The 11,187-nt window shown below is 52.0% G+C and overlaps 1 protein-coding gene across 1 annotated transcript in view; it reads right to left on the bottom strand.

Moving 5' to 3' along the window:
• Positions 1-617: 617 nt before the first annotated feature.
• Positions 618-11,187, bottom strand: part of Fosl2 (FOS like 2, AP-1 transcription factor subunit) — a 16,987-nt gene continuing 6,417 nt past the window's right edge. Inside the window, exons 2-4 of the mRNA XM_028778986.1 lie at positions 7,205-7,456; positions 3,856-3,963; positions 618-1,643 (exon numbers count right to left, since the gene is read on the bottom strand). Of these exons, the coding sequence (XP_028634819.1) occupies positions 1,125-1,643; positions 3,856-3,963; positions 7,205-7,456 (879 nt within the window). The 3' untranslated portion in view covers positions 618-1,124. The remainder of the gene's footprint in view (positions 1,644-3,855; positions 3,964-7,204; positions 7,457-11,187) is intronic.

The raw sequence follows: 11,187 nt of genomic DNA, 5'->3' as shown, positions 1-11,187 counted from the left end.
CCTCACTGATAGGAGAGCAGCCAGGGGAGGCTAGGTAGCTGGCTGCCTCTGTCAAAAACTGTCCCTACCGCAGCCCCCCCTCCATCCCACATTCCTTAAATATCCACAGGTGGTGTCACCATGAGAGTTGGGGATGAGCAGAGCCCAGCAGGGCCTTGGAGTGATGTGCGGCTCCTAGGAAGGAGTGCTTCCCAAGTCTAGAGAGGAGGGTCCCGGGGCAGAACAGCAGCGGCAAGGCAGTAATTACAAGAGACGCCCAGCTCAAGACACCAGGTGAAGGGAAGCTCACTAGGACAACCATGTGGCTTTGTTGGCACAAATCCTGGCTTGGTAATTAGACGTTTGGCAAACCCAACCTGCGCCCCGGTTGTCGCACTCACACCCTGTCTTCAGGCCAAGCCGATCCTCAAAGTGATGTGCATCTCAGAGACTGGGGAGGAAAAGTCCTTGGCGCATCCGTCCCAGTGATGGCGGCATTGCCGGCAGAACTCAGGGAGCCCATGGTCTGTAAAAACAGCGCACTGGGTGTGTAGGGAGGGAAGGTTCAATAATATTGCACTTTGACTGCCCCTTTGGGACGCGTCCGCCCCAGTGGAAGAGTCATCTGCTTCCTCAGCTCCAGAAACAAAAGCGCTTTAATATCTGGACCACCCAGATGAAATGTCATGGCAAATTTCATAAAAACCCAGAAGGAGCGAAACTGATACCAGGGGAAGGAGGGGAAACCAAAAGGCACTGAGCATGCTTGGTAGGGCAGAAAAGGACACTGTCACTCCAGAGACAACGAATAACAAAGGGAGGGATTGGAACCAACTGGGCCAGCTCCGGGGGGAGGGGCTTCAGAAGCGGGAGACAGGTCTGAGTCCACAAACCAAGTTCTCTGCGGCTTCTCAAGAAAGGGGATACGCTTGCAAGATGAAGAGGGAAGGGGGTAGGGGGGAATCCCAGGGCTTCTAAGAGATCAACCAATGTCTCACCACTAAGTCCTATCGGGTAGGGTCCCCAGAGCCAAGGAGCCACGTTTGCCCTCATGGCCCCGGAGTGCTTTAAAGGTGCTGGTCCCTGGGAAGAGTGTGGCAATGATGGATGAGGACTCCTTCAGAGCTGGCCAGAGGAGCGCAGGGTTACAGGGCCAGCAGGGTGGGGGAGTTCAAGGAGTCTGACGACTGGTCCCCACTGCTACTGCTTCTGCGGTGAGCCTTGGAGCAGGATTCTGAGGGCGACGCAGGCGACTCCTGCTCCAGGACACTGGGGTAGGTGAAGACAAGGTTTGAAGTGCCCGGAGTGATGGCAGGTGTGGAGGTCACCACGATGGGGGTGTGCAGAGGCTCTTCCCCGTAGAAACCACCCCCGGCGATGCTGATGGGTTTGATGACAGAGCGCTGGCTCTTGTCCATCCCTGCTGAGGAAGAGGGGCTGTCCTCTTCGGGAGGCTCCTGCTTCACCACTACTGGGCCAATGGCACTGCCCGTACCGCGTAAGGACTGCAGCCCGGAGGTGGGGGGCGATCGGCGCTCCTCCGGGCTGATTTTGCACACAGGGCCGTGGGCCACCAGCATGAACTCCAGCTTTTCCTTCTCCTTCTGCAGCTCAGCGATTTCTTTCTGCAGACCAGACTTCTCCTCCTCCAGCTCCTCTGTCTCCTGCAAGGGGAAAGAAGGGTGTGAGGGACAGAAGCCTACAGGCTGACCTGAGGGATGGTCCCAGTGTGGGCATGAAAGGGAGATCTGTGGTGTCCTTGGGAGACCTAGCACAAGCGTCTCCCACACCTGGCCAGAGAGTTAACTGGGTGTGAGTCACATGGTGGCTCACAGTTCTTTACTTCTGAAGGATTGAAGTTGGCTTGTGGGGCAGGTGAGTTAACATCTGGAGCTGCTGTAATTGAGCAATTACTTCATGCCTGTAACTAAGTCTCATATTTTACAGATACTCTCATTCAACCCTCAAGAAGTTTCTGAAAGCAGATGTTATCATCCACCCGTTTTGAGGAGGAGGAAACCAAACTTCAGAGAACTTTGGTTACTTGCTCAAAGTTATGGGCTAGCAGAGAGTTACCCAAACTTGAATGCCAGGGCACGTGACTCCAGAGTTTGCATGCTATCAATTTTGATCCTTGTGGTGCCAGTACTAGCTTTGGGTCTCCCAGCAGGTCAGACTGGGATTCTACTCAACTCCTCTTTACCATCCCTGCCCACCAGCGCCCACAGCCGGAGCTAGAAGCTACAGGAAAGCAGACCTTCATGACGTCATGACAACCCTCTTTCCCCTTCCCCCCCCCCCCCAGACTGGAATGGACAGTGCTTGGCTTGTAATACACTCCCAGCCAATTCCTGCCATATCTCCCCTCTCTTACTTTAGTTTCTGAAGCTCTCTAAACCAGAGACTCCAAGGAACACATTTCCACTACGTGCCCAATAGAGAGGTGACAGACTGTGAGAGTCTGTGGGGATGCCAAGGTCACCAGTGGGGGCCTCAACTCCCCTCCTTAAAACAAAGCCAAGGCAGCCATCAGTGCCTGCCGACTGGAATGGTGGTGGTGGGAGTCACCAGCCTCCTTCCCACTTTTTCTAACACAGATTCCCATTCACAAATGCAGAGATACAGGCAAGAGCTTCATTAAGCACACTACGGTGTATTCCGGAGTGAAAAAAAAGTTTCCATCTGTCTCAAGGGTCTGATGAACGTCAGAGGCTTCCTGTGGAGGATGTGGCTCAGGGCCTGGGTAGCTGGGTCAGGACGTGGGGGAGGTGGAGAGGTAGGGTGTGAGACTTCTGGGAAGAGGGGAGGACAGTAGGGACGACTCAGAGGAGGAGCTGTTCTGGGCTGGTGATGATGGATGTCCTCGGGGAGTCAAAGTAAGGAGCACAGCTCCTTGAAGTATGAGAGAACGGTTAGCTGTGGAAGCCTGCTGAGGGAGCCTCCCGTGACGGACTGACCACTCCCTCATCTGCCTCATCTGGAAGGAAGAAGTCCAACCCCAACCCCCATCCCTACCCTCAGCCCCATAGGCCATGACTACAGGGATCATGGGACTCACCAAGTACATATTCTACTGAATGTGCCCAAAAGTTGGTACCGGGGCATGAAGGAAGCAGAGTTTAAAGCAGATAAACTGTATGTGGAAGGATTGGATAATACATGCTAAATCTCACTACTAGCCAGATGACAATCTCCTGGCTCATCTCCTTTCTTTGAAAGTATTCTCTCCCAAGAGTCAGCACTGGCTTGGGACTTCCTCTACCCGATGCTCAGCCCTTCCTTTAGCCAGACACAGAAGGGAGTTACGTGATATTGGTCAGGTACAGCTTAGCAGGAGCAGGAGTGTGGGCCCTGGACCTGGGCAATTAGGGAGCATGGGATTGTGACTCACAAAGACGGTAAAGATGGGAAACCTTCCTGCCAAGGAAGGGCAGGCAAAAGCTCCAGGAAAGTGCAACTAACACATGACCCATCTGCTTGAGGACCTTTGCTCCCACCTGACTCAACCAGGGTTCCTCAGCCATGCTGGGCCACCTTGGGCATGGGGACAACTGGAACCCCAAGAAAGTGTGTGGGGAGGCAAACGCTAATGTGCCTGCCCTAGCACACCAGAACTGTCAGCTCTTAACCAAAGGCCCCAGTGAGTCTGAGGACAGAGTGCGCTCAGGTACTGTACTGACCCAGAAGTGTGGTCTTCTCCTCTCCAGGCCCACACTGATAGCAGAGGCCAACCCTCATTCACCCATCTACCCATCCTCTCCCATCCCCACCTCTCATTTAGCATAATGTCTACCCATGTCCTTAAAAGAAAAGAAAGAATGTTCCATCTCTCCCAACTCATCATAAGTGTGTCACTTGTCACACATGGCTCCTCACCGCCTGCAGCTTCTCTGTCAGCTCACGGCGACGGTTCCGACACTTGGCTGCAGCCAGCTTGTTTCTCTCCCTCCGGATCCGACGCTTTTCCTCCTCTTCAGGAGACAGCTATAGAGGCCAAGGTCACGGTCAGAATGGCACGCATGTATCGCGGCATTTTTGAAAAGCTGCAACCTGCTCTTTTAGAACTAGGGAGGGGAGGAAAGAGGAGAGGAGCCGGGTTCAGAGGTCCCCGGGGAATGAGGGGACTCATGTGTGGCTGCCTGGAGGGAGCCTGTCGCTGGGTCGGCCGTGGAAGGCGATGTTGTGTGTTTAAAAGGATAGCAGGTCAAGAGTGGATGAGGGATTCAGGGCCCTGCACCAGGGCAGCATTTGTCTGTCAGCTCTGATTCAGAGCCTCACCTAGGGAAGACCCCTCCAGCAAGCCAGGCCTGGACTCACTTGCTGTAGCAGCTTCCTCCAGAGCTAGCTAACTACCCTCCTTCTCCTCATTCAGCTGTTCCACAAGCCTCATCGTCCACCTTTGATTACGTAAAGTCTCTGCACAGGTAAGATGCACCCATGGGGGAGGCATGTTCTGATGTCCTGTCACCAGCAGGAGGACCACGGGGACCACTCTGTCCCCAACTCCCTCTGGCAACCGGAGTGCCAGTTTCTCAAAGGTCTCCCTGAGGACTCCCTAGGAGCCTGCTATCAGTCCTAGCCTGGGCAAGAGGAAAAAAGCAGCCTAGGCATAAAAGTCTCACTGTGCACCTTTTCTGCTTACTTGACAGTGACCTTTTATGTGACATAAGATTCCAGGAGTTGAGGCTGATCTGTGCACTACAGGAAGACCCCCTGCAGAGAGATCAGGAACTGGCTCCTTCCCCAGAACTCATCAGAGACTTGGTCACATACAGTACCAAGGAGAGGGTCATGGGCCAAAACATAAGGCAGGATAAAGGGAAGATCCTCCTGTCAGCTATCAGACACCGATGCATACCTACTGTGTGCCTATGCTCTTCTAGGGGCCTAAAAGATTTTTTTTTTTAAGTATGATAGGACCTGAGTCCTGCCTTCAAGGGATCCGTGGAGAAAACAATTCAAGCCATCCCACAGAAGTAAGTAAGCTAACTACAGACCACACCACGAGGAACAAGCCATTTCAGCTAGCTGGGCCTAGAGCAGGACCTGTAGGACGCTCCCTGCCACCCTAGGTGGCTGTGACATCATGAGTGGCAAAGGAAAGCATGAAAGAGGCCAAGGCCATTTCATCTACAGAGATGACTCCACAGGAGATCACCCAATCACTTGCTGTCCCCAAACCTGTCTTGGTCCAAGGCTTACAAAGTTAGTTACCAAGAAAGCCTATGGCCCTGTGGTAGTCTTGGGTTGAGGTCTCTTCACAGGCCCCCTCCCCCACAACTCTCTCTCCCACCACAGCCTTTACTGCTGAAGGAGAAAAAAAAAACTAAAATAAAATAAAACCTTGGTCCACAGCAGGCCTTCCTCCCACCTTCGTAACTTTTAGCCTTAGATATCTCTCCCTGTCTGGGAGGTGTGGGGCAACTGTGGGTACTGTCGACATAGGAAATGTTCTGGGGTGGTGAGATCAACGTGGTTACAGCCTCAGTGTTGTTAACATCACCAGGGACCCACCCACAAGCCACACACGCCCTCCCTCCCTTCTTCTCAGTCCCCACCCTGGGCTCAGAGGAGCCTCCTGGGCAGGCTCTGGAGGAGGTCATGAGGCACCAAGCTGACTCTTGGGACAAGCCTTAGGGTAGAAACAAAGGTGGGGAGTGGGTGTAGGGTGAGGGTGGGAGTGGGAACAAGCCACAGACAAGACCCTAAGGTCAGGAACCCAAGAGTCAAGGCTCTAGAATGTGGCTGCCATGGGAGAGAGTCTAATGTGGTTAGTGGTCTTCTGACTGGCTCTCTTCCTCCCTGCCACAAAAGGAAGGATGTCTCCAGACGTCTGATCCTGAAGCACACCTAGGTGATGTGGCATCACGAACATCCACCTGAAGGTCAGAGTGGTGGACCCCCGTCTCTGCTACTAACCCAGTGTGACCCTGGGCCCTTCTCTCCAGGTCTTAGCCTCTTTAACTACGAGCTGGATCCAGGGGGAAAATTTGGAGGTGCAGGTCCTCAATGCCCCTTCCGGGTGTCAGCATCTGAATGTAGTGTGAGGCAGACCCAGCAGAGAAAGAATGTCCTGCCAGCCCACAGGAGCCTGGCTGTCACTCAGCATCATTTATATCTGGGGACCATCAGCCTGTCAGTGGTTATGATGGTTAGATCCAAATGGCCATGACTTCTGCTTTAGGAAGTACAATTTCCAAGGACAGTACTGTCACTGTACAGCACCTATAACTGTGACTATGGTCCAGAAGGGGCCTGTAGCTTCCCACCCCCGTGTAACTGTACTACAGTGTCTACTACCCATAGCCCTGAAGACCCTTCACTGGGGCCCCAATGCCAGCATGGATTGGCCATGAAGTCCTATTTTGTCTTCAGGAGAGCAAGGCTGCTGAGGAGGAAGCTTCCAGCCCCTTAGGAGTGGAGAGGTAAGCCCTGTAACTCTGGGCATCCTTGGGTCTGCTGGCACTAGGTCCCTCACTATGCACAGGGAGCCGTGTTTATTGGTCCTGGTACTAGGATATAGTGGATACTGGGGCCATGGAGTGGAAACAGACAAGAGATGGGGTGAAGGCTTCCACAGTTAACAGGAAAGTGTCACCGGATTCACATTTGAAAAGGAGAATGCACTGCTAAAGGGTTCCTGTCTCTGGGCTCACTGTGGCACGGCCTTGTGGGAGGAGGAGTGAGCATGGAGTCCAGACAAGATGGTCTGGGTCTCAAGTGCATTGTCTGTGGTAGGAGATGGATGAGATCTTTGAAGGCCTATATCCTTCCTTCCAACTCAGTTCTCTCTCAAAGCTGAGCTTGAGGAAGAAAACCAAGTGAGCTCTCATGTGTGGCTTCTACCCCTGCCCCGACTCCCCAGAGCTGAATAGACTCCACAGGCCTCCGGGGCCACTATATTTCTGGAGTGTACATTCCAGGAACCGGAAGAGGGCTGCAGCTTTGATCTAAAGGCCTGAGACACTGAGGAAAAATGTGAAGCCACTTGGGTGCTCATGGCTCTGTCCTATGGCACTCTCCCAGTGGCCACCCACTAAGGCCCAGGACAGGTACTACTACTGTAGGAAGCCATGACAGTTCCCATTCACTGATACTTCACACTTAAAAGGTGATCCCCTCCTCATTCAAGGTCTCCGCAAACACAAACAGAGCATTCTATGTTGGGGAGTCCCTCCCTCCCCCAGCTACCAACGTAGTTCCCCTCCACTAGCTAGAGACATACCTGCTCATCTCTCCTTCTGCGGCCCACAGTGGTACCAATGGTCTTGATCACTCCAGGTCTGGGGAGAGCCATGTGCCCAGGGACTGAAGCCAGGCCTGGCAGGGGACTGTAGGGATGTGATCGCGGATAAGGGTTGGACATGGAGGTAATCACTGTAGGCTGTACCATCCACTGCAGGTCCTGGCTGGTGGTGATGGCGTTGATTGTAGGGATGAAGGCACTGCCTGAGCCAGGCATATCTACCCGGAACTTCTGAAACAAGGAGAAAGACATAACATTGAGCCAAGAAATGGCAGAGCAGGACGAGCAGAGCCAGGGCCAAGGCCAAACGCTGTAGCCTTTGAGGTTAAGGCTTGATAGCAAGGTGAGGTCCCAGGTGGGCTTCCCTGGAAAAGTCTCACAGAGCCAAACATCAAGTAGATCTCATCCATCCCTGGGCCATGTGTCAGATCTGTTCTCTGCCTGGAGTCCTGAAGACTCCATTCTCAGGGACTCATGGAGGATGCAGCCATATCCCAAGAGACTTCCAGGACACTTGTGAGGCCGAGTGGCGCACATTCATCCTGCAGCTCTCCAGGGTACATATCTGCAGGATGTTTCAACGTGGCCTCCTGGGCTTCTGAGTCATCTACCAATTATTCCCCAGGGTACCAGCTCAGGACATGTTTCTTGGAGATTTCCACACCGGTAGATCATGAGAGGTCACTACACACATACTGTGTTCCTTGTCGCTTTCCAAGGAAATTCGTGATGTGTCTTAAAGCCTATCAGATCAAGGTCAAGTTGAGAAGGCCGAATCCTCACCTCTCTGTTTATTGGTGAGTCTACTACCAGTGGATAGGACTGTGGCCTGTGAGGCTGGCTCTGCAACCAGACTTCCTATTGCTGTCTTTGACCCAGCCTTGACATCTTGCTTGGGGCAGACGCACTGTGTGTCTCTCCCATGGACACATCTATCTTCCTGGGCTCACAGACGTGTCCAACAGAACACTTCAGTGCCGGCATCTCAGAGGCTTCCCTTTGTCTCTTAATTTACCTCAGGATCATGTTACAATGCTCTGTGAGCTATGGGGGGCCTTATATTTAAAATCCTACAACACAGAGCATCAAAGCACAACAGATTGGCCCCTCAGCTACTCCATCACTGGAGCTGTTAGGTCAGAGCCTGGGACTCAGTAGCCTTAACTAGGTAGGCTCCACACCCATCCCCAGTAGGCCAATTAAACAGTAAAAGAGGAAAGTAGAGAGGGAGATTTATCCTATATGACCATATTAAGGAAAGGAACAAAGAGGCCCAGTGGCCTCTCTCCCCCAGTCTGTCTTCAGGATCAGGACAGAAGGTTGATGTTAAACAGAGGGCAAAGGGAGGCATAGCTAAGTGGTCCCAGTAAGGACATGGTCCTGCCCATCACCACTATCTCCAGTCTATCGCGCAAGGTGCTCTGACAGGTTGTCCTACTGTGTGAAGACCCCTTCCTTCTCTCAGTGTAAAATTCCTGGGACAAATCCAGTTTCTTGGGGACCATCGTTTCAGTGGCCTGACACCCAAATGGAGGAGCATAAGTGTTTCCCTTTAGAATTTATTCCCTCCTGCCAGGATGGCGGCAGCTGGCTTTGACTCTTCTCCAGGACAGTTCCTGGAAAGTGAGAGGCAAAAGGGGAGCCCCTTCCATTTCCAGAAGTTCAGGAGAAGATGCTCTATGGTCCCAGTCAAAAACCCATCCTCAGATGGTCTGTGGCCACAAAAGCATCTTGCAGCTTTGCCCCCAATCTCATGGGTAGAATGACAGTCATAATAGCTGGCACTTCCAGAATGACAGACACCGTGTTAAGGTCTTCCCTACATGGCCTAATTAACTCTCCCTCTGAGGTGAGTGCCATATTACCTTCATCTTAAAGGCTGCAACAGTCAGAGAGAGATCAAACCACTTACTCATGGTCTTACTGCTGCAAAGTAGTGAGATCAGAATTCAAACACAGTTCAGCACGGCCAAGACAGGAGCCTCTCAACATGGCGCCACAAAGATTTCTCTGGCATTCTTTCTTCCTCAAAACCCAACCCCAAGTGCTAGAGTTCATGACACCATGCTAAGGATTCCTTCAGGCCTTTCCTCTAACCAAGGAGGTCCCACAGACTGGTTCCACCCAAAAGGAAGTTCTGCTGTCATTAGCCCAGGAACTATAGTAGCCTCCGCCTGGTCTAGTCAGAGCAACCACAACTAGAAGAATTGGAAGTGACCACTTTTGCAGTATCTATCCCTGCTGATAACATCATAGGTCCTGGTATGAAGTAAAGTGAAGCCTTCACACACACACACAAACACACACACACACACACACACACTATACCTGACAGAGCTGACAGACCCGTCCTCACACACCATCCTGCCACCACCTGATGACTCCAGTTTGTGTGGAAGAACATGACTGCCTTACTTCTCAGATTGCCCCAGTGCAGGAAAGCTGTCCAGTGCAATGGATTCTGGGATTTTATCAGGGAGGTCGCCCAGTACGGCTTGGTCAGTCTAGCCAGTTCAGTTATACCACTAAAGGCTAAGGTATGAAGAGTTGGTTTTGTTTCAGAAGAGTTGGCTGAAAAGAAACAGCTATGCCAGACTTGGTGGTTGAAGATTATAAACCCTAGCTATCCAAGGAGGCTGAAGCAGAAGAATAAGAAAAAAATCCAAGACCTTTCTGAGCTGCAAAGTGAGTTCAAGGCCAGCTTGGACAACTCTGTGACTGTCTCAAAATATAAAACAGACTAGACTACTCACTTAACATGCACAAGGTCCTAGGTTCAGTCTTTAGTACTGAGAGGGAGGAAGAGAAGGAGGGAGAGAGGGAAGGGGGCAGCTTCCGTGTGAATCGGGTGTGTGTTTCTCTGGAGGCATGAGGGCCGTGCTCTGCCCCAAGCCAATCACTGAGGACCCAATTCTGGGACAAAAGAGAGCATGTTGATTCTGAACTTCCTGCATCGTTTCAGGGATGAAAGCTACAGCGACTGAAATCACGGGCTGCAAAGCCATAAGTAGTTCTCAACCTGGCTAAGAGTGTTCTGAGGAGCTCGTAAAACTCACCGATGCGGGAGCATCATCATTAGAGTCTGAAATAATTGTTCAGGGGCGGAGTTCTATCACAGGTACTTTTTTAGACTCCAGGGAGATTCTATTATAACATGTAACCGGGGCAGGAAAACATCACCCCAAACAAATGGAAGGCACCACAAATCGCCACCATCGCTGCCGCTGCCGTCGTCAGCAACATCACGTCACCCCATAATGTAGGTCTGTGTATACTGCACAGGCTAGCTCTTGGGAGAGTTGCCAGCTTCCTACTTTTGGAAGCACCCAACTTTGTATTCTATTGTTCTTCCCCAAGACAGGTCCTCAGATAGGAGGGGCACCCAGGGCAATGGCCTCATGTGACCATCTCCTCCTTGGGGGCAGCTGCCAGCTCTCCTTTTGGGAAAGCATCTAAGAAATCTGCTCATTCCAAAGAACAACAGGGTGCCAGTTTTAGGCTTGGGGAAGGAAGCAGAAAACCCAAAGCGAACTGGAAAACTAAGATTCCTCAGGGATGGGCAGGTGCCTCCCAGCTCCTCTCAGGCCCTCAGTGCACATGCACCGGTTCCCGATAGACACCAGCCAGATTCCTTGCAGCGACGGCTTGGTCTAGACAAAACAAAGCGGCAATAAAAACAAGGCGGGAGGTAATGACTGCCTCTGAATCGCGTGTACACCTTGTTTCAGACAGAGGGTAAGCCATCTGGATAACATGGCCGGCTCCAAACTGCAAGAAAAACAATGTCCTGTCCCCAGAGGGGACTGAGCCCTGATAAAGAAGGCTTTTGTCTCCAGAGGAGCCTCTTGGAGAGACGGCACAAAAGTTTCAATTAGATCTGGCAGATGGGTCTTGTCTCAACTCCAAACATGCTATTCAGAGAGTGGCATTGGGATAAGATAGAGGAGATAAGGCTAAGAGTT

Source organism: Grammomys surdaster, unplaced genomic scaffold, assembly GCF_004785775.1.
Source record: "Grammomys surdaster isolate TR1022 unplaced genomic scaffold, NIH_TR_1.0 343, whole genome shotgun sequence".
In the NCBI taxonomy this organism is placed as follows: Eukaryota; Metazoa; Chordata; class Mammalia; order Rodentia; family Muridae; genus Grammomys; species Grammomys surdaster.
Note: the sequence above shows the minus strand (reverse complement) of the source record. Positions and strands in the feature narration are given on the sequence as shown.